Genomic DNA, 23,776 nt, shown 5'->3' with positions numbered 1-23,776 from the left:
ATTATTTGATTGATTTTATCGCGGAAGATATGTTCAATGTACTTCGATCAACCTAAATATATTTTACGATTGCTTAACTCCCTCATTTGGTCATCGGGTAAAAAAACAAACAATTGATAAATTGCTTGTACGTTTCTGCTTGTTTGTTCTCTCAGAACTTATTACAAATTGAACTTGAAAATTCTTCTTTCTCTTACTAATACTCTAACAGACGTTTTATTTGAAACCAAAAATGTAGGAAAGATGTGAATATAAGTTAATGGAATAATTTAATGAATTTCCATTTACGCAACTAAGATACGGAACGAATTGAATTTCAAAGATAAACGAAATATTGTGCCAGACAATCTAATTATTTTTAATGAAATTAGTATTAAATGTTTCCTGCGATTAATAGGGTAACTCGACGCTGCTGTTCAAACGATCATCAATCATCTCGACGGGCAGCAGCAACAACAGCGGTGCTGGAGAAGATTATGATTACGTGAATCTTGATTCGAGGGAATTGGTTGCGAAGCAACGCGAAGAATTTCGAGCAACGTTACCTCAAGAACTTCGAAGCAATTACGACCTGCTTGTATCCGAGTCGGACAATGCAACGATTCAAATGCCACCCACAACCCCGACGCCCATGGATCCTAACGACAAACAATTGTTGGCTTTCTACGCGGCCCAGGTGATCACGCATGGAAACCACCTGACTCACGCCATCGACGCTTTCATGCAAACGGTTGCGCTTAATCAACCGCCTAAGGCAAGTATCACTTATTTTCGCTCTTACTTCTTAACAAACTTGTTATTATCGCATTTCGGGACTTACTATATGATGTACCATTGATTTTCGTGCAATGATTCAATTCAATTTGTTATTCCAATTTTAATCTCGAATTAGAAGAAAATGAAATTGCTATAAAATATTTCTATATTAGAAAAGCAGAATTTTCAGAAATAAAAATCACAATAAAAACAATAGTCATAAAAATAAAAACGAAATAATATTTACACCTTCAAAACGTTACAAATATTGTTGGAACGTTCTAATTTTTGTTATTTTTAGTAAAAAATTGTTATTAGTTATTTTACCAAAAAGTTATTTCAATTTCTTCATTGGAGGTACTGTCATCATAGTATCGTGTAAGAAAAGAGTTTCCATGACAAGACTGATATTTTTGGAAAGCTCAAAGTTTTCTTCTAGTAAAAAATTAATAATAATCTGTAATGACAACTGTACAGAAACACATCCTTATGTTATTTTTGCTTTATGTGCTTCCTTTGACAACATTCCAAAATAGGCTTCATAATATTTGATCCATAAGATTCAATGAATGCTGGATGGCGTATGAAATCATTGATATAATTTCATCCATAATTTCAGAACATGGATATAATCATGTGCCTAATTAACGATGAATAATTAACGACATTTTTTATTGAACCTGCTTAAACATGCCCCGTTTAAAAATAATCGATTCGAGAAGTAAAATTGTCGAACAGTATCAAAAGCCTACACTGTGTTCCTTTTTTCAATTTTTGCACTCCTAAATTAGTATCCTGTCTCACTGTGAAACAATTCAATATTACCTGTGCACACAAATTTTCAACAAAGTTCATAATAAAAATATTTTTTTTGTTTAAACAGGTATTTCTAGCACATGGCAAATTCGTGGTGTTAAGCGCACATAGGTTGGTACACATCGGCGACACGGTGCACAGGAACGTGATCAGAAACGACGTGCGAACACGCGTTTTGCAGTGCGCTAATGCTTTGAACGATTCACTTGCACAGACTGTGTCGAAAACAAAACAAGCTGCACAATACTTCCCCAATGTAACCGCAGTTCAGGAAATGGTAGATAGCGTTGTAGATGTTTCTCATTTGGCCAAGGACTTGAAGATCGCGATGATCCAGGCCGCGCAGCAGCCCTGAACATCTAAAGATTGGAGATCCTCATCTTCGACACGAAGGAAGCAAGGAAGTTAGCAAGCTTCATTCTTATCCTATAAAGACTTTTTTCGCGTGCAAGTTCCTTAGATCGGCTTGATGATCAAACAGTTTCCAATTAAAAAGAAGCTTGAATAAGGAGAGCAAAAGCTGCAATTATCAGCAGCTGTTATTACTGACCATCAGACTTTTAAGTCATGATTTCGATGGTAATTACAAGAACAACAGTATAGGTAAGAAATAAAAATGTAATCCACAGACTAAAGTCTGTGCAAGAACTTAGACGCAGGAAATGTGTCTTTTTACTCCTACGGTAGTAGAACCTACTTATTCGAGTCAAATGCTAAGCCAAGGATGTCTACTAGCTGTCCATCAGCTACAAAGAAATTAAAGACTCTTGTCTTTAAAAGATATGAATGGCTTAGAACGATGTTCTTAGCTTGAACATGCTTGGCTCAGAACATTAGCCTCATTTGATTGGCAGAAAATGAATCAGGACCATGGATAAAAAATTGCGCCGACTGAAATATTTCGATTGACTAAACTAAACTATGTTTAACGCAATAAATAACTCTCGAGGCCTATGGATACTTAGAACTACGCAACTGCCAAAGCACAGGACCCTAGGATATAAGGAAACCTCTTTCAAGACAAGCGTTTTTGTAAAGTGTACTATGTTTCAATAATTTTTGCTAATAGTTACTGTACCAGGTGATCCAGTATTTACGGCACAATTGTTTAGTCAATTTATTATTAGAGACAAAAATAATAAAATCTTTTCATATAGGACTTTTTTAAGAATTAAAAAAAAAACGCATTTGAAAACATCCGGCTCAATTTTCAAGAACAAAACTTCATTAAACAGTTTTATTTTATATTCTTCACTTAGTTACTCTACTTCTTATATACTTCATGAATTATAAGAAACCCTGTGTACTTCAAATGGTAAAAATTATTGAACCATTGTATACTCGACAATATAGATAATGTATCCTTTTATAGGAAATACATATAACTGTGTCATTTGTTAGCTGAAAGTGTGGACTAAAACAATATAAGAGATATGATAGCAAATGTAGAATATATTTGAAAAGATCCTCAATTCGAGATTCATTTCAAATGTAATGCGCCGTTGTCATTGCCAGCGTGTTCAATATGATCGTAGCCGTGCTAATAACACTCATCAAACAACTGTATTCGTGCCTCTCTCGTTTGATAATTGTTTCATTTTAAAACCTGTTCTGAAATTACTACGAAATTAATGGGAAATTATTTTCCAGAACATCGGCAATTCAAAAAATACAAAGATGTTGCCACGTCATCTTCAAACGTTTATATTTACAAAGGAATTTAACTAAATACAGTGTTCAAAGGACTCTTGGAACAAATTTATAGAATACTATATGAATTGTGAATACGTCTTTTAGAGGCCGATTTTAACGAATTTTTATAGAAATTTTTATTACCACAACACGACTTTTTCGTGTCGATCGTTTTACGGCTCTTCCAAATTACTAACCTACACCGGAGACTGTGAAGAAAATCGAAACCTGAAATTTGTAGACTGTTTACAATCATTCCAATGTTAATTCGTCTGTGCTCTCCTTACAAGGGCAATGGAAAGAATATTTCAATATAAATACGATGGATCTATCGGCCACGATATCCGCTGATCGCAAAAATTGGAATTGCATTGTTGTCAATAGATGTTGGTTTCATTGCTTAACTAGTGACTTTTACAATCGGCAGATCTTAAAGTATTATTGACACACGTACAGAAAAGATTGCATTTTGTGTAGATGCAGTGAAATTCTTTTTGTTTCACTGTATTTCCCTAGGAGTTATTTTCCCCATGCTCTGCCCTTACAGAGGTAACTGACAACCGCACATTTGTAACGCAGCCTTTTGTCTCCTTTTTTCACGGAGAGACACTGGAGATTGTTAAAACATGAAATGCCCAAGATAATGAGAACAAAATTGGGCGATATTTGATTCAAACATATGATTATCGATTGGAATTTACAAGAATGTGTATTTTCAGGTGATCGTCCGTATTTAGAGTATTTACCATAATAGCTTATACATGTAGTTTATTTTTTAGAAAGTATATTAATCGATCATATCGCGTGAACACGAACCTCGTTTACGGAACTTGTATTATAATTTATTGGCGACGTGTTTTTTGTAAGATAACAAGCATTCAAGGCAGTTAGAATTAATGTATATTTAGAATTTATACATAGTCGATACTAAATAGGTGCTTATCATTCTTGTTGAATCGTATCCCCGATAATAGTGACTAACGTTAAGCCGACAATTACCTTTGTAAAACCGAGTAAAAGAAACCTTATTGTTTTGTAACGTTCTCCTCGATTTTGTACATTGTACCTGGAATTCTTTCGTGCTAAAATATTTTCGCAATGAATGTTCTTAGAAGTATAATAATCATGAGGAAATTATACTGACAGAGCTCTTGCAATTATCGAGAACTTCGTTAATTTTTCGAATATCGTTCTATGAAGCGATGAAGTTATATGCTAATCAACGTCTAGAAATTTAATCGAGCATATTAACTTTTGAAGAATAATCAAAGTTTCACTTGGGATTAACGTGTCCTTCGAACTGAATGAATTGTGTCACTTTGAGGGCGTTTAATATGTACATAAATATATATACATGAATAAACACACACACATACACACATATACAATTATTCCTATACAGTCTAGGCATAATTACAGTAATATATCCACGCAACAGGTAAAAAAGCATTTGAAAAAATCGTGCAATATCAAATCTTAACATTTAAGCATTGAATTATACTCAAAAGATTGCGGAAATATTTACAAATAGAGCAAACAAATCAGATTTGTTTTACAGAAAAATAGTCCGAAATTTTAGAAGACAAATGCATAGCGTTTTGTGTTGAAAAAGTTGGTATCATCTTGCACTTGATTTGCTTGGTGACGTCTGGGTGATAATTTTGTATACTGGCGAGTTATTTGTGTATTATAGTTTCAATGGTTCAATAAAGATTAATTAAATATACATGAAAAAGTTTAATGATTTATCGTTTTATTATTTTTCGAAGTTTTTTTAAATAACACGGTGTATCGATTAAACTATATGCAATGATACATTTATTAGAAACATCCAACTAAATTTGCATGAAAGTGCATACAATAGTTCAAATGTCTCTCATGTAATCACTTGCATAAGTATCAACAAATACACCTCCTATTAGCACTATGAAGAATATTTCATATGTTTCAGATAAGGCTTGAATAAACTTAAGATACTTTACTCAGTAATTGTAAAGATCTTGTAATAATGTACAGGTCAAACATTCAAGCCATTATGCTTGACTTATGGTATTTTTCACGTATTTCCTACAAATGTCACAGATTTTAGGTCCAAACGGTATGGAACTAATAATGCAAAAAATCATTTAAAATCTATCTGTATATAAATATTCAAAACAAATGATTAACGATCGCAGCATCGCCCGGTATGCGTGTGCGTATTGCCATCCTTGTTCATTTTTTCTTTTGAAGCATTCTTTTCCTTGTGAAAACTGCTGAGATCTCGTTTCATGGCATAAGCATCTTCTCCATCCGCGTAGTATTTTGGTTCCACTTCTGACACCTCAAAATGTAGACTGCTTGTGTATAAATTTAAAGCTGCTCGATTACTTCTACGTACATGTAGCGACACATATTTTGCTCCAAAGCATTGTACCATTGCCCTGGAGGCCTGGTTCATAAGCTTTTGTGCAATGCCAAGTCTTCTGTGAGATCGCTTCACTGCTAAACTCGTAATATGACCATGAGGATTGTCCTCGCAGTCTTCTTCCATTTTAGCAAGAACGTAACCCACTATCCTGCCTTTTTCATCCTCTGCCACATAGCTTAGTTGTGGCCAGGAAAGAGCGTGATACAAATAATATTTCATTTGATAATTCTCAGGTAAGCAATGCAAATTACAATGCTGTATGTTCAGCAAATCATCCGTCGTTGCACAGCGTATGTTTATAGACATCTTTGCAAATAAAAATGTTATGGATACTCAAATAACACTCTTCTCTAACTGAAGTATCTTCGACGTTGTCTACTCTTAAAATTTCAAGCAAATCCTTAATCTCTGCGAATTTTCTTTATACGTGATCTACCATTCTTTAAATCATTCACTGATGAAGATTCAGTCATTCCATCCAACAGTTCTTGCACAAATGGTAATCTTGAAAGGAAAAACTTCCAAACTAAATACCAACCTGCAAAAAAGCATACAAACATTTCTGTGAAATTATATTTACAAATCAATCAGAAGTTACATAAGTAAATAAAAAGTATGTTTATCGCAAAATAATCCATAACACTAAAACAAAACCTTAATAATATAGACCTTTTCAATACCCATAGCACATTTAAAATAAAAGTGGTTTTTATAAGTGTCTGAAATAGAGATTATAACATCTAAATATTTGTTTCATTTCTTATTATATGAACAATTCTAACACATCGAAATCACATGTATCGCTTTAAAGAACACATGTTATAATAGGAAGAATTATCTTTTTTGCTCTATTCTATTAGATTTTTATTTATAAAAATAACTAAAAAATAAATAAAAATGTTGTCATACAATGATAAATAAAACACATATTTAACTTAAACATCTTACATATTAAGCTTAAAGTTTTCATATTTCTTTTTCGCAATAGAAAAGTAGTCCATAAATCAATCATTACAATATAGAACTATTTCTAATAATTCATCATAAAATTATTTTTTACAAAATGTATTAATATTTAAATAACAGAAATCATACTGTATTCTTTAAACAGTACTATACACTTTCTTATCATACTGTAAAACTATAAAGGAAGACAAATTTATATATTTCTACATGCTTATATCATTCGTTCTTTTTTAGTTTTAATGTTTTATCAATTACATATTAGTTTTTTCTTTATTATTAGTAAAGGACAGAGACCTTTATTTTTGAAACATTAATAATATGTATAAGTAAAAAAATCGTGGATAAACATCTAACTAAACCACTGAATTCATCTTTCTCTGTAGTTTAAGGATTTGATAGAGAAACATATAGAGTTGTAATCGAACATATATTAATCAGCGAAATAATACAAGATAATTTGTGTTTTGTCAAAAACAATTTAAATTCTGATATATGGATCACTCAGTATATTCTCGACTCTTTTTAAGTAATTGTTTTAAACCCTATCCCCGCAAGTATTGGAACACTCTGTATAACGAAGACTGTCATAAAGTACTCAAAGATAATTTCTCAATGACAGTCCAGATGCAACATAAGATAGATGACTGTTGAAATTTTTCAACTAAGAATAATGATTAGGAAATATTATACACGTGACAGTAGAGGTTAAGTATTGGATCAAAAGTTATACAACTACATATACCTTCGACTCTGAAACTATATGACTACTCGACAGCTCTGGCAACAATGTTTCGAAACAGTCCGCGTACCGCGCAGCAATAATGGAACGTTACTATCAGTCGTTCTTACCCAGTAGCACCAGGCCAAATACTATGAGTAGACTCGATATCACGGAGAAGGCTGCTAGGACGATTTCCTGCATTATTAAATCCGTACCTCGACTACGAATTATACTAAACGGACTTCCTAGGACGACGCACACGGGGACAGTGTCATAACCTTTTTCTGTTTCTTGCTATCCTGGCAAGAGAAATAAATTCACCAAATATAGGAGCACAAACGATAAACTTAGCACAACGCATTAGCTCGTGAATTCATCTATGTTTTTCGCACATCAATGAAACGCCATTTTGAATCTTGACGGAGTTAGCACAAGTACAGGTTAGGAATTTTTTTCCCCCTCCAATCAAGCAAGCCAGTTTCCTCGTTGTAATTTAGCGAAATGTTTAATTTCCCTAAGTTTCCTTATGTAACTTACCGAAGTCAAAGAATTTATGTTTCAATCACCGATCACTCGACGCTTACATGAAAACTTCGAAATATGCAAAGCACACTTTAACTTCAGCGTTTTCTGAAAAGTGAAATGAGCATTGCGCACGTGCACAAAAGTAGTGTGAAGTTCCTGCAAGACTATCCGTTAGCAAGAATAGGAAGAGAAATTACTTTGCTCTGATTGGCTGAAAATTCAATAATAAGAAAAATATCACTGCGGATTAGATGCGCAGTAAAATTGTGGGAAGGTTTGCCAAAGCTAAGGAAATACAATAATATATCAGGTTTTGTACATTGTATGTACAGTAATGAGCCCTATTTCGGCATTCCTCTAGGCCGCAGATTAATGCGTTACCGACGGTATATATAAATTTTCTTTGCCCTGATTGGCTGATGATACACTGTTGAGACAGGATCGGATTGGATACGCAGTAAATTGGTGGAAATGTGTGTGTAGGTTTCATTCCTGTAGTAATCTTCAGAATTCTACATCCTGTAATCAAGTGCATATGTGTTGTGTCTAAGTTCATGTGTGTAATTACACATATGAAAGTAAAATTAAAATGTGATTTCAGCTACACTGCCACCACAAAAGATACTTGTCAATGGCATCTGACGGAAAAAATTGACAAATTTTCAACGTTTCGTTTTTGGTGTATTTTGTACGGAGGACGAATACAAAAAGAAGTGGCGCGAATGTAGCTGCAGAATTCTACGATCGCGCCATTTCAAATGAGTCCAAATCAATTGCAATATTTTATATTGTTATATATAACATACATTAATAAATGAAAGGAAATAGCTAATATATCATATATAGATGCTTAACTTAATGTATTAAAAGGATGTTCATTCTTGTTCTTCATCCAATTCTTGTAGGTGATCCAGTTTAAGTTGTTTCAAACGATCTATCTTTGATATCTGCTTCGGTTTATCCTTCTTGATTTTCTTTGTTTTTTTCTGTCCAACAACATACTCTGGCATAATAATTTTACTGCTCCTAAATACTGGTTTGTCATCATGATCAATAATCACTGGCTCATCAAAGATTTTCTGAGTATCACTTTTTGGTTTCTTAAACTGAACTTCTGAAGTGGGTTTAACTTTTCTTGATTTAAAAACAATCTTAGTTGGTTCCTTGTCAGTTGAAAATTCAGATAAATCCATTTTCTCAGTGTCTTCTATTTGTTCAAATGATCTTCGGGCTCTTAATTCATTCAGGAATGATAAAGCAGCTCTTGTATTGCTTTGTTCTGTCATATCCTCATTAGATACATCATCTAAACTATATTTCATCCATTTATGAGGGTTCTTGTGATAGTCTGGTATAGTTCTATTAGCTGCACGTGGTGCAGGACCTTCTGGTCGTTTAAAAATACTTTCTTTACCACGAAGTCTTCTTGTTTCATATTTTCGTTTTAAACCTGACCTTATAATTTGAGAATTGCTTATGTCATCGATAATCATATCTTCATTTGTAGATTCAATAACAGACTTAGTCCTATGACACTGTTGCTCTGCATCTGACAATTTTTCAAACAATAATTTTTGTCTACTTGCAAATGCTCTGTCACCCCCATGCAAAACAAAATCTCCCGATGTATGCATATTTATAAATTATGTATTTATAAACTTTCTCGATTGACGTTGTGGTAGGAATTTAACAGATCTCTATAAAATAGTTACTCTGTAGCCCAAATAACATTGTTTATACTGATACCGTGTATAACTGTACTAAAATATAATAATAGGTTAGGAGACCTATACTAAAATTCTTAAAGTATCTGTTGAAATTGATTGTTCAAAGACCACTTACTATTATTGTACAAGTTATCAATATTTAACACTTTAATAAGTACAACCATTTCGTTAACGATAAACTATATTCCATGGTTATCATGGAAATGCATTTGTTGCTGTTGTGGAATGCGCACTTGTCAATCGTAACTCTTAGTGTCGTCTCTCAGTTCAGAGCTTTTTTTCTTCCAATTGAAGAACCGTTCTATCCCCACCATTTTACTACGCATCCACCTTCGCGCAGTCGATTTAGAAAGAGAACGGGAGATGATCAAGAGATGCAGAACCCAACGGGCTTTACGCGTATATCCACACAAACGAGAAACCAAGGCTGTTTCACTTTACCGTGCTTGCGTTTCATTCTTTTCTCGCATCTACACGCCCGGCGCTTTATCTAAACATATGCGGCGCGGTATTCGACTTGTACATTTCGCCTCGTAGGTTTCTTGACCACAATTTGTCAGCGAGTTTACAAAAATAATACTGGAAGCTCCATAGCCGAATTTATTCATGAAAAATGGAATTTATACATTAAAATGGACTGTATTTCATCTTTCAAAAAAAGATATGACGTTTACACTAATTGCTTGTAACATTTATTCATTCTACTGCACTAATATTTAGTTTAATGCAATAATTAGCTGAGCCTTATCCTGCTCAACTTGTCGAAATATTATCTACAAACACATGCAATCGAAACATATCTCAATGTACATTGAACATCGTTTGCAAATTCACTGGAAAATGTAGTGGAAATAATGCGTTGTGTGTTACAGATGGAGGCGCCAAATTGCGCGAGAAAAGTAAGAGCGCAAACTGGGTAAAGTGAGGACAAGGTACATTGGTTGTCAGTGTGACTTGTTTCGCATATGTTTGCTGATATAATACTACTTTGCTCATCCGCTGTTTCAACCCTTTGTTATTGACTATGAGGACAGCACTGTACACTTATGAATCGTTAGCAAAACAGAACACAGCAGTTTGCTGCATTCTCTTAATGCAAGAGCCTTGTTGCCTCTAGATATGATTCTTGAATTGAGGGATTACTGTATGTATGCAACCCATGTGAAGCTGGTTCACGCCTGAAAGTTGTAGCTTGAAGCAGGAGTCCTGAATCTTGAAAATTTATGATTGAAGCGTGAAGCTTGAAGTTTGGAGTTGAATATTGTAGCTGGATGTTTGAAGCTTGAAGGTAGAAAGTCAAAGCGTGAAGCTTGAAACTTGAGGCTTGGAGATTGAAGCCTGAAGATTGAAAGCTGAGGTTTGTGGTACTAAGGTTGAAGGTTGAAGCTTGATGCTTGTAGCTCAAAGGTTTATGGTTAGAGCTTGAAATTTGGACCACAAATGTTAATGTTGAAACCTGAAGCTTGTAACTTAAAGCTTGAAACTTGAAGATTGAACCTTGAAACTTGAAGTATTAAACCTGCAGTTTGAAGGTTGAAGCTTGTAGTATTAGGGTTGTATATTGGAGCTTGAAGGTTGTAGATTGAAGAATTATGGTTGAAAGTTGGAACTTACAGCTTTATGCTTTAAGCTTAAAGCTTGAAGTTTGATTTTTGGGGATTGAACCTTGATGCTTAAAGTATTAATGTTGAATGTTGTAGCTTGAAGCTTGATGTACGATGTTTGAAGCTTGAAACTGTAAGCATGAAGCTTAGAGGTTGAAGTTTGAAGTCTTAATACTGAATGGTTGGAGGTTGGAGCTTGTAATTTGAAGTTGAAACTTGAAGTTAGAACTTCGAATGTTAATATTAGTTAGATGAATGGATTAATGATTTCTGCAAGAAAAATGTATGAAGCTATTGTTATATATTATTTGTAATGATATAGTTTTAGAATTGATAACAGAACTACTCGTGAAAGTATTTATACTTTATATCGTACTTTTCTATTGCATGTTTCATAATTATTATTTCTACAATTTAAATGTTCGCTCCGTATACGCTTTTTATCACGAAATAATATTCAGCATTCCTAGTAGAAATTAAGTATATACGATATTCGCTTCTTGCTAGTATCCTTAAATTTTTGAACTATTGGTAAGTATCCTTAGTTTTGTGTGCTACTTCGTAAAATACCAGGATTATGGATAATTGTGAAATTACGAGATACAGTTTATATACCGTATTATTACAAGTATTTTAGAGTTAAAAACAATAATTTTAAGTACACTTCTTTTATTTTTTCAAATTCAAAATACGATGTTTCGCCAGTAGATGGCGAAGCATGTCGCTTTTTAGCGACGGTGTGGCTATTCTATTCTATCCATGTTCGATACGGATTATTTCAATCATATTGATAAAATTGATTTCCCCGATCTTGCTTTCGCTTCTCTTCCACAGTTTTTGTAAGTATTTATTTATGACAAAATTTTGACAGAAATTTTTTGCGTATTATAGTTGCAAAATATCCTTATGAATATTTCCATAACCATAGAATATTTTTGTTAGTTTCAAATTAGCAATATTCTCATCATTTGCTCTGCAGATAATTTTATACGTAGGAATGGTTCAGTTCGTATGTTCTTCAATCAGATATCGGATAAATTTCTGTCTATGAAGGCTTCTTTTCAGAATTGTGAAATATATATTTGATAGAATGTATTATTACTATTATTTTGAGATTGAGACATCACTTTTTAATCAGCATGCTCAACAAATTCATAATTCAAAACTTCTTTGTTTCTACATTTTATTGCTATGTGTTGTTTGATAATAGAATTGGTATTTTTTTTATATATTTGCTTTTTCATTATTTTTTTTATACTTTTCGCATGTTATGGATATAGAAAATTTTAGAAAGCAATTTATTATGTGCAAACAATTTACTACTACCTTGAAAAATGATGATAATTTATTGCAACGTTTAGAATTGTGTTCCAGTTGAAGGATTTCAAAAAAGTAAATTTCCGATACTTTTACTAGCAACATTTTTGACGTTTTGGAGATATAAATTAAAGCTGCAAATCGCAAATTTACAAATTTATGTTGGTTCGTTGAAAAATTTTATATTGCATAGAAAATTAATAAGTTGCGATTAATTCTTCGCAGCAAATGATTTGATATAGACATAGATATAGATACTATTTTGTCGGAAAAAAATGATGAATTACATGAATGTTTCTACGAGTATGGTAGCGTATATTAGTATAATAGTAGTGTGTATAAAGGGTTAGGTTATGAAGGGATAGATAGCACTATAACGACAAATCAGACCCGTGGTGAAGATTTTATATATAATTTACTAAATATGAGTTTTACTAGTTTCTTTTAAATCATAACAAAATTTGATTTTTCTGTTATCAAAGTGTAGGAATAAATGTAAATGAGCAGATACAAGAAACAAACATTGTTCGTTTCGTTTAGCAAAATTATTAGGATCGAAAAATTACTTAATTATAAGGGTTCAAGTAAAAAAAGAAAGGCGTTAAGTCAGGCTTTGGTTATGGAAGAGATGCAAGAGAAAGAATTGCATCTCGTTGCACTTAGGGGAACAAATTAAATAAATATAATGGATTATGTAGTAAGAATTAATAAAAATTAGAGTCTTCCTTTTGAAGAATTTATTCCTAAAGATATAAAGAAACTATTTTGATATAAATATTTCATAATATATAACATGGCGGCAATAATTTTATTACAGTTGGTAAAATTTCGGAGTATTAATGGTTATATCATCATATATTTGCTTACATATATATGTATAATGCAATTCAACATTTTCTATATGCATAATAGCATATAATAAGACCTCTAACTATAATAATTACTACCTAGATAAACAAAAGAAGGGAGTCAAAGAAGAAACCTTTCTCGTTTCTTGTAAATTTAAAACGTCCCGGAGGGTTGAAATTATAATTGATTTCCTCGCATACTCGCAGAACATGGTTCGTCGTGTAATTTGAAATCCTGCGTATTCTTTCGCCCCATCTTCCAAGTCTTTGAAGTTCACTGTCTAAATCCTAGGAGGTCGAGGAGCTTAAAAAAGGAACTTCCCTCCCTTTGACGCTGGATTTCACGCAAGGCTAAGTTATGCGAAGATGCTTCTTGTTTAAGCGTAAATTGGGTTTGCACGATGCCAAGTAAGAGCCCTCGCGGGACACAAAGGTCCTCGTCCTTGAAATTAATTCGCAAAAGAGACAAAGGCGCATTCTGCTCGTCGTCGAGCATCGTTCAAGCTTCACGGTTGACGAACCGCTGCTACACGGTGAAGTAAATATTAGTTGAGTGGAATTGGGAATAATCGAACACACAGCAACGTAACTACCGAAATGAATTTTGATTTATGAAAGTAGTGTATTCCTTAACGAAGCTATTACTTATAATTGGGCTGCAGATTTTTCTGCAAATTCCTATTTTCATAACTTGTTTTATGAATTAGATAGACATTTCCTTTTCTAGCTGAAAAATCCTTTATTGTAATAACATTCTGAAGAAAGCAGATACGAAGCAGATACTTCACTTGTAAATAGACGCTGTACGTATACGCGCGGTGTGAAACACAAAGGAAACTATATAAAATCAGTGAAAAACCATAAATTCCTCAATAAAAACAAAAAAGATGTTAATAATTCTTATCAATTTACACGTTTCCCAGTATTTTACAAGTTTGGACATGTTATAGATGTATGAAGATCTGTAATCCACTGATAACTAATACTTTATTTACGCATAGGACCACATTTCTTGTCATCAATTAAAATTCAATGAACTTCGATACTATTGCTTAATATGCAAAAGATATATACTAAGAATAAGAAATAAATTGTAATATTTCGGTTAATATATTCCCTTTCTCAATTTGTATTATTAAATTAATTGAGAAAGCTATCTTCTTCTGACCAGTTTTAAAAATCGTATTTGACAGAAATTGACGTCATTTTATCATAGTGGAAACGGATGCAACAGTAATAATAATTTTTAATCTATTTTTCGTTTACTCTGGTAGGTCTAATACATTATATATTACTTAACTGTTTACTTCAAATGTGAGAAGATGACACGCTGGGAAATATTTTATGTATCGTCATAATTTGTATTACAAAGAAGGGTTTATCGTTCTCATAGTTTGCAGCGTAGGAAATCTCACAATATATTTCGCCATGTCCGGTACACGTCGAGTTTGATCGATTTTTAGTAAATCGTCCGAGGTTATATGGCAGAATTCTATCGTGCCGGACGCCGACGCACCTATTGATTTTACAGGAGAGGGAGAATGAACGAGAGGAATAAGGGAGGGCAAGGGGGTAAATGTGGTCCGACAGTTCCTTCTGACCGATGCAGCTTCATTTCCCAGAACCGCTCACTTACAAATATTCTTTTCACGGAAATACTGCTGTACTGTATGTATAAATCCAGCTTATATCATTTTACCGGAAATACGTGACGTTACATAACTCATTCATCATTTCTTAACTGTTTGATCACTGTTATCATATTTCTATAAAACTTCAAATTACTTAAACAACATATATGTTTCAAGTTTTTCTCGATAATTTCAAGAAGATACATTTTCGTCTATAACAACAAATTTTGTAACAATTTGAAAAGTGTCAATGTTTTAAATATTAATCATTGAAGTTAATAATACTAATATTAAATTAGATTTCAGATTTTGTGTCTCAATTTATAAAATACGTATATTCGTTTTTGCATTTTCTACCATCATTCTAAATAAAATATTTTAAGAGCTCGATAATGACATCATTTATTTTTATAAAATGGTGATAACACACCATGTCTATCTTGAAAAGGATTTGAAGTTTAGATTTCTTGATTGCGCTTCGAATAATGCCGAAGCTCTCGTCCGGTATTGATTTATTCTGATTTCTTCATGACAATAAAAAGAATAGCTTCATATTCTGCCATCGTGAGGAACACAAGGGACGATGTTAGAGTAGGGAAAAACGAGAGGATCGAAGGGATGATTCGTCCGTTGTTTGTGGATATCCGAAATGAAGTGGTCGTCTTGCTCGAAGACGAATACCCAAGTAATCCTTCGATATACGTGAGCAGAAAATCAGATTTCTTAAGTGTCGGAGCCAGCCTAGCGAATTCAGGAATTCAAGAAGGCCGGCTGAAAAATTTGTGGGTACTGTCCCCGGTATCACGTTTCTTTGCAAATTGAGATGTATTGACCTTATTGCGAAATATTTCTTAAGAAAATATGAAAGGTATAATAATAACATTTAGCAATGTTTGAATTACAATTAAATAATTATGTGAAACCAGTTATTTAATTTCAATAAATTTTTGTGATACTGCAAATGAATTACCTTGTGAACCATATTCACTTTCTTACAAATGGAATGAACCCTTTGGTAGATAAAAAATGGCTGTTTTTATTCAAATTTTAGATTCGAAATAAATTTATATACTTATTTATAAAATTATAAAAATTTCACTACGAATAATAAATATTAATTAATAAATTTCAATAATTATCTACAAAATATCATTGAATCATTAAGTTTAATATAAATTTAATTGCAAATGATTCTAAATATGTGAATTTTAAATGCAGAAAGGTGTATGTGATCTACAAAAGTATTAATTTAGAGTGTAAAACCTGTATTACTATATTAGCGCCATGTCATGGAAATATTTCCACTACTATGTTCTAATAATGTCTGATATTATAACTGTGCTTAACTAATCAAAGATCATTAAATTTTTAAACACATGGACAAATTACGTAACATTTTACACTGATGTTAAAATAACGTATTTAACAAGATTAATGCGATGATCACTTCATTCAAATTCTGAATGAACCTAAGATGACAGAATCAGATGTATTTTTAATTTTTATGTCTTTCGCATTAGTTCCATTAGTTACATTAGCCACAAAAGCGTAGATCTATATGAAAAATTTGCAAGCAAGCAATAAATGGACATTTTCTTCGAAAGTTGAAGTGTCACAGTAATACATTATATTTTCAACCTAATTCTGGCATGTTTAACAATTCGCTGAGTTCAATAAAATGAGACATAATTCGTCAGCGGATTATGAGCACGATTCGCGGATATATTTTCCAGCGCTAATTATAATTATTTATGCCAGCGTTTGTCAAACAAAAGGCTGCTCGCGTTCTCTGTTTGTTTTCAATCGAATCGTTCGTGACCGATGAGTCCAACAAAACTCTGGAATACGACAGTATAATTGCGTTCGCACGTAATTTATATTCACGATGATAATCGATCGTCATTAAACGAGCGTCACAACTCTACATACAGAGAAACAGGTACGTCGCCGTTTTTGGTTTTAATTTAACTTAACGGCTGAACAATTCAAAGTGATTTATGCAAATCAGGCCGCCAAGCAAACGCGTCGAATCCTTTTCTGATCGCAATCAAAGTTGTTCTGTAAATTTTATGTAAATCTAATGTGCTTGTTAACATTATCGACGTCTGTTACTTTTCTCGCAATTACGAGCACTCACATCAAATTCGTATACGCGTCCAAATTTGCATCTACAATATGAGAAACAATAAGACAAACCGTAGCAAAATATATTCAGCAAATCTTCGACCTAGTACCTGTATATTAACACTAGAACATGGTTTTATAACAATGACACAATTGGATTTGTTTAAAATTCGTGTGATTTCAATCATAATATATGACTGTGTAAAGATGTTTAGCGAAATATTTCTCATGGAATCATTTCTTATGATATTATTAATACAAGAAAAGTTCTACAACCATTTTTACTGGTTTGATAGTTCGGGTATTCAAGTTGTTTAGGGCATGTAAAATGCACGAAAGTTGGAAGAGTAGTCGGTACCATACGTCTTAACTTCACAATTTAATTCCAATAACGCTAAATCTACCATAACTGATCAAATCGTTTTTTATAAAATACTGTTGGAGTCATGAAGGCATCATTAATGACTTTTATTCGAGCATATGAATCTCATTTTTCTTTTAGTGTATTAAAGCATTATAATAAATTACACATTTTATTATAACTACGTATTTTGGTAAAAATCCAACAAACACTGTACAATAAATATCCAATAAATATGCTATAATAATAACCCAATAAACACTCAGTAAGAAAAATCACCCAAGAACTGACTAAATTCAATCTTGTCGTTTCCAGTTATCATTAACGCCAGCCGCGTTAAGCGTTTAGCATATATCTTTGAGATTAAAAAATTTCCGATGTAGCTAGGCCGCCAGTGAAAATGCGAGTCGCTTAACTTCCGATCCGATTTTTTCATCGAAGACACAGTTCCCGTTTCATGTGAAACGATTTGAGAACCGTCGCTTTAAAGCCCCACTTATCGAACGCCTAGTTGGTATGATAATGTAATAAAATAAATGGAGGTTGCTGTTTCCGAGCGATATAGACTCTCTGCCATCGTCCCTGTCCCACCAGACTCGACCCTCTCGTTCCGTACCACTAAGAACACCCTCTTCCATTTTCTTCGTCGCTCTCGAACCACCTTCGATTCCTCCGTCTCGTTCCGTTGGACACGTCGTCGTCCTGGCTGGTCCTCGCTCCTCTATCCGACCCACTCAGTTTCATTTTGGCCAGCCCTCTCTCGCTGCTCTCCCTTCCCCGACTGCCATCGGAGGGGTTGAAACGAGAATCGAGACGGTAGAAGGGAATGGAGCTCACCTCGAAAGCGAAATACAACAAGTCCCGCCGCCATTGCTGGGTCACCCTTCAACAGGAGTTTTGTCGTTGCGTGGGTGGGGGTTTGACAGCCCTATGCGACGTGTCACCCCCTTTCGACCCCGACTGCCTGGCTTTAGCGAAAGGGTGGGGGATCGGAGGAAGACGGACAGAGAGGGAGAATGTGAGAAAGAGACGCGGCGAAGAGGAATCGAGGGAAGAAGATGCATTTATCGTTCGCGGAGAACGGCAGGGAATACTGTAACGGAACGAGACGGAGGGAGGAACAGGGTTAACGCTTCGAGGGTGGAGAAGAAAGGAGGACGTAGTTTGTCATCGGGTGAACGAAGGGAAAAGCGAGAGAGTGCGAAAGATGGAGAGATAACGCGAGAAAGAGAGAGAGGGAGAGAGGGGGGGGGAGAGTGAGAGAGAGAGAACGGGGCATCGAAGGGTTGGGTGCAGTTTATTTATAGGGAGAAAGCGAATGGAAGAAGGAAAAAGAAAGGGAGATGAATGGTAACACGGAAAGAGGGATGAAGAGAGACAGGCCGGGAGAGAGGTCGAAAACTCCGCCTCCGCATCCGCAAAAGCGAGTCAATACTATGACCACCCATCCTTTCTCCTACGAATGCCCTCTCGGTAACCCGTGCTACCTTCCTTCTCAGCCCTCTTCCTGTCTTTGTGCTCGACCCGCAGGATATCGAAATTCGTTACATGTCGTAGCGAGAATTCTCGATTCGAAGATTCCCGACGCGGCGTCATGAAGCAAACGCGTGGTTTTGGTTGACGGTTAAACTGAAATCGAACTTCAATTGATAAAAATTCAATTTCTCAGTCGTTTTTTTATTTTTGATCTTCTTACGTCAGCTATGTGAATGGGAATATAGATTGTTTAATGGCTGTACGCTTTTTAATTGAGTAACTTTACTTCTTTTTGGAAGGCGGAAACAGTGAAGATTTCGTATGTGTTCAGATTAGATACAGTGCAGTAAAGGAAATTTAATATTGTATAATGGAATTGTTGCATTTAGACATGGTCTGAAAGAAATTTGAATTTTTAGTTGGTTTGTATCTTGGAAGTTTTGTACTATGCATTTGCGACTGCAATTTTGAAATGTTTAATGATCATTTGCATTGGAATTCGTTTTCTTTGCATGCTATTGACAGGCTGTAATACTGCAGACTTTATTATTACTTTTTACGTTAAATGTAGTATTATCTAATGAAATTTTTGTCTTCACGCTTGGCTCGAAGAAATTCAAACGTTCAGTCAACTTTTATATCTAGAGAATGTTGTATGTTGCATTTCTAGTTGCAAATATGGATTATTTAGTAATCCTTTGCTTTTTAATTAACTAACTTTGCATCTTGTTAGTAAGCTCAAATACTACAGATTATATATTCTGTTACATGAAACACAATGCATCGAAAGTATATTGTCTAATGGAATTTGGTAACTTGCACCTGTGATTGCGGTTGTAAATGTTTAATGATTTTTGAGTTCACTAATTTTGCTCCTTTTTAAATGTTTCCTCAATCTATGTGTTTACCAAATGAACATTATTTTCGAATTTTTTAGAACATAGATTTTAATATTCCAGATTCTGTAATTAATCATATGAATGTTTTCTTGTAAAATTGTATTTAAGGAAACCTACATAGTATTCTTTCTTTTTAATTTAATATTTATCTTCAAAAATTAAAAATTCGAAATTCAAATAGTAAATAAAATTCTCAATTTAGAAACGTAAACTCATATGTCAAAACATTCATATTTTCTGTCAATTTTGTATAGTTCTTACTAAGCAAAAATTCTGTTGCCTACAATAGATAGATTGATTTGTAAAACCCAAATTAAACAAACGTTGTTTTTGTTAGCTAATAAATTTCTTATGTCAAAAAAAAATAAATTGTCACCAATTTTGCTCAACGTTAATGTTTCTTTGTATTTTAATACATGATTAAATTATAAATATATAAGTATTTACAATGTTTATCAGATTGGAATAACAAACTCTTCATTGATATTTTCGCTAATGAATTCCATTGTAAAGATTATAATAATTTTTACGTATATACTAGACTGCGATTCTTTCTGCATTTATGATTTGTAAATATTCTTACAAAATACCATAATGCAAAGTTCAATAACACCTAACACAATTTTCATTTGCTTTTACTAGTAAAAAATAAATAGTAGTAATATTTAAATAATAATTAAATAGTACTTAAATAGAACTTAATTTGAAATTAAACTAATAGAACTTAAATAGTAGTTTTATTTAGTATTACAACGAACAGTATTCTACTTACTTCCACTTTCTTGTTCACGGGAACGAAAAATTGTGTAAATATTAGCGGGTTGCATATAACACTAATATTTATACACTTCATTATGCAGCGAAATATCAATCGAAATGAATTCCGCGCGATCAGAGAAATGCAGGGGAACCTGCGGGACGCAGAATATCACGAAGAGTGATTTCCAAAGAGCCCCGAGTCGAAGGAGCATTCCGGTTCGAAAAGTATTAAGGGCGTCTCACCCCCGATGCCGGGGCGTTTAACTCTCCGATTGCTTTGACAACTTAAGCAGGCCCTTAAACCTTGCTTGAACCTCGATGTAATTTATAAGCGACCGAGGGGGTAATTCCGTTGGGGACCGTCAAACTGCCATGTGGCAAAACCCCCGAGGGAAAGTCAGGGATTATGCGGTGATAAATAAATATGTACGTTTATGCAACAACCACCGTGACCCGGGGAATCCAGTACACATTGAACGCTAACAGGCGTGTAGCAAGTCAAATTTCGATTCGTCGGGATTCTCCGTACACCCTCCGTTAAATAAACAGAAATTAAAGCCGTCCGAGGTTGTGATCTTTGACCTTGAACACCGAGGAGACCCGTAGTATCTTCCACGGATCAAAATCTCAAGAATCTCTACGACCATTTGTACCGTAATTAATTTTACTTTTAAACAATATTGATCAATTGTTTCTCGTTTGATCCATTCAATTATTACTACGAATACTGCGAAATTTTATAAAAACATATAACGTTATTTATTGCATATTTATATATAACATTATTCCATAATATTTGATATATTTTAGTTATTGCAAATATAATTGAATGTACAGTTAGAAGAACTTAGGAAGATTCTGTTTTGCAAGTTAGTGTCATAAAAACGATATGCGAAATGGAAACATTAAATTTTAATGATCAGTATTAATTTGTAATATAATGAACTTGTATTTAACACATTCGCGGACAGTAAAAAATGTAACCAACTGTAAAAATTGAGAGGTTGTCAAAAAAATAAACGCTATATCGAATCGAATGCACGATAATGAGGATAATAAATTTGAATGTTACAACACTCGTGTCGCTTTGTATCGGAATGAAAATGAATGGTATAAACATCCTGGACCGCGAACGTGTTGAAATGGTGAACCGAGCGTTAACCGCTTCGACAAGCAACGAAAGCAACTTGTCCTATTCAGTACATTTGGAGAGGTAATCAATGTGCAACGATACTTATGCATGTATAGTTTTATTACAAGTAGTTACGCAATCGTTACAATACATGTCACGTGACTCGGTACCTAGACTTTTACAGCAAATAGTATCACAACACGAAATATGCAAGAAAAGCACAGACGAAGTTGTCTTTACAATTGTCGTAGAACTCATACCTACTTACTCGTACATTGAAATGCTTATATCGAATAATACAAGAACGAAAATGATACAGAACGAACAGAAACCACGGATTACTCTATTCGCCACCCTCTAAAACAAAATTTTCGTCAGACTTTCGTACAAAATCGTTTCGAGGACGCCTGAAAACGATAAAACAAAACGATTTGGTCAACACGTCGAACCTAGTGTTCGATAAACATTTCTATAATAAATAAATGTGTGTATGTATATATACTTTTTTTAATTTCTATCGTTCTTACATCGCGACCGAGTGTGTCACTCGTTCGCCTTAGATACCGTTGAATTGTTACCTAAATACTGTATGCGTCGATGCGTTACCTTTCTCGAAGTATCCGTCGTTAATCGATCCCGATCTAGCGAGGATCGACGCTCCCCAGACGGGATCGCGGGTCGAAGAGTCTTGCTTTGGGGCTTCATCCTTAGGCCAAACCTTTTTCAACCGTAGGAACGGTCGATTGCGATCGATCCAGCTCGTGTGTTTCATCGGCGCGATATTTTAATTCGTTTATTAACCGTTCGTTCGTTTGTCTGTTTCTCGACCAAAGAGTATTTTCGCGACAACACTGTACCCAACTCGATACTTCTCTCGTCCTCGTATTCTAGGGTTAAAGGAGTCAATTTGATGAAGAAGTTTGTGTCGAACTCTCATAAAGTTCAACTTTTCTGACACTGGACCGTCAATGTCGTCTAAGTACGAATGAGTCGAATGCATCACAGAAATAGTTTAAACATTCTCCAATGGAGGCGTGGTATCACACACTTCTCAAGAAGTACTGTACATTGTAAGTGCCGACTCTTCTTGGTAACTGTTGGAACAACGTTCCCGATCGATGGTCCTCGTTGAATGGCTGCTCTTAATTTTTGTACATGTCGCACAAGACTTTCTCCATTGGAGTATTGCCGATCGTTCTGTGAAAATATATTAGTTCTACACGAGACGCTGGCACCGTCCTCAACAACGGCAGCAACAGCAGCAACCTGCCGAATCGAGCTGGATTGCCTGGTTGCTGAGCTCTGGCGTGTTGGCCTAACATCACTTGCGCTTGATCCTGCAGGTTCTCTATCTGACTTGAATCTTTCAAACCACGGGTTTCTGCAACAGAAATTGGAGTCGCGATTTTTATTTTGTACATGCTTCGCTCATGAAAATGCTCGGACAATTTTATATATATGTACACATTTATGCAACACATTGTCTTGAAAATTAGCCACACGGTAGCGTGCATAATTGTACGCTCGAAAAAGTTTTTACATTGTTAATGATATACTAAAGAAACGATATATTATACTATGATATAATATACTAAATAAAAGCTTAACAAAATACCACATTTGTATACTTTTATATTAGAAATAATAGAAAATAGAGTTATACAAATACGATGTTTTGTTAAGATTTTTTCTAAATATAAAAGGAGTCTCAGCTGAAGGAGGCCACATACAGTGCTGTGAGTAATTATAAACTCAAAGTAACTTTTACATTTTTACTGATGTTCAAACTGAAACAAAACAAAAACTGTATTTATATATTCCTACTTTTTATGATTTTTAATGTAGCAATATACAAATTTGATGTTTTATTAAGTTTTTGTTCAAATACCAGTAAAAGTTTAAAAATTACTTTGAATCTATAATTGTTTTCATCACTGTACAGTGGCTCATGCAACTGATCATCTTTTTATTCTAGACAGAATAACTTTTTATAAATCGGAAAAATGATTTGT

At 34.0% G+C, this 23,776-nt stretch overlaps 4 protein-coding genes across 8 annotated transcripts in view; 1 reads left to right on the top strand and 3 right to left on the bottom strand.

The window, feature by feature from the left end:
• The window catches only part of P130cas (Serine_rich_CAS and FAT-like_CAS_C domain-containing protein p130CAS), a 147,788-nt gene extending 143,481 nt beyond the window's left edge, over nucleotides 1–4,307 (top strand). For both annotated transcript variants that reach the window (XM_078191913.1, XM_078191912.1), the window contains exons 8-9: nucleotides 398–754; nucleotides 1,640–4,307. In XM_078191913.1, the coding sequence (XP_078048039.1) occupies nucleotides 398–754; nucleotides 1,640–1,927 (645 nt within the window). In that variant the 3' untranslated portion in view covers nucleotides 1,928–4,307. The remainder of the gene's footprint in view (nucleotides 1–397; nucleotides 755–1,639) is intronic.
• Vnc (GNAT family N-acetyltransferase vnc) lies at nucleotides 4,059–8,049 on the bottom strand. Of its 2 annotated transcripts, none has more exons than XM_078191914.1 (2): nucleotides 7,899–8,049; nucleotides 4,059–6,212 (listed from the first exon to the last, which is right to left on the bottom strand). In XM_078191914.1, the coding sequence occupies exon 2, from the start codon at nucleotides 5,978–5,980 to the stop codon at nucleotides 5,429–5,431; it is 552 nt and encodes a 183-aa protein (XP_078048040.1). In that variant the 5' UTR covers nucleotides 5,981–6,212; nucleotides 7,899–8,049; the 3' UTR covers nucleotides 4,059–5,428. The 2 variants fall into 2 exon arrangements, with proteins under 2 accessions (XP_078048040.1, XP_078048041.1); XM_078191915.1 differs by lacking the exon at nucleotides 7,899–8,049 and adding an exon at nucleotides 7,383–7,496.
• A 610-nt stretch (nucleotides 8,050–8,659) lies between these two features.
• Nucleotides 8,660–9,955, bottom strand: LOC144475746 (uncharacterized). Of its 3 annotated transcripts, none has more exons than XM_078191965.1 (2): nucleotides 9,729–9,955; nucleotides 8,660–9,641 (listed from the first exon to the last, which is right to left on the bottom strand). In XM_078191965.1, exon 2 carries the CDS (start codon nucleotides 9,518–9,520, stop codon nucleotides 8,762–8,764), a length of 759 nt encoding a protein of 252 aa, XP_078048091.1. In that variant the 5' UTR covers nucleotides 9,521–9,641; nucleotides 9,729–9,955; the 3' UTR covers nucleotides 8,660–8,761. The 3 variants fall into 3 exon arrangements, with proteins under 3 accessions (XP_078048091.1, XP_078048092.1, XP_078048090.1); XM_078191966.1 differs by having other exon boundaries at nucleotides 8,660–9,583; XM_078191964.1 differs by having other exon boundaries at nucleotides 8,660–9,646; nucleotides 9,729–9,954.
• Nucleotides 9,956–22,821: 12,866 nt separating this feature from the next.
• Nucleotides 22,822–23,776, bottom strand: part of LOC144475988 (photoreceptor-specific nuclear receptor) — a 51,835-nt gene continuing 50,880 nt past the window's right edge. Inside the window, exon 9 of the mRNA XM_078192479.1 lies at nucleotides 22,822–23,145. Within this exon, the coding sequence (XP_078048605.1) occupies nucleotides 22,907–23,145 (239 nt within the window). The 3' untranslated portion in view covers nucleotides 22,822–22,906. The remainder of the gene's footprint in view (nucleotides 23,146–23,776) is intronic.

The sequence above is a fragment of the Augochlora pura genome, chromosome 10, assembly GCF_028453695.1.
Source record: "Augochlora pura isolate Apur16 chromosome 10, APUR_v2.2.1, whole genome shotgun sequence".
Classification (NCBI taxonomy): domain Eukaryota; kingdom Metazoa; phylum Arthropoda; class Insecta; order Hymenoptera; family Halictidae; genus Augochlora; species Augochlora pura.
This window is presented reverse-complemented; position numbering and strand designations above follow the sequence as displayed.

Excerpts from the sequence above, each read along its gene's own strand:
- Vnc (XM_078191914.1), bottom strand. The coding sequence starts at position 5,980 with ATGTCTATAAACATACGCTGTGCAACGACGGATGATTTGCTGAACATA.
- LOC144475746 (XM_078191965.1), bottom strand. The coding sequence starts at position 9,520 with ATGCATACATCGGGAGATTTTGTTTTGCATGGGGGTGACAGAGCATTT.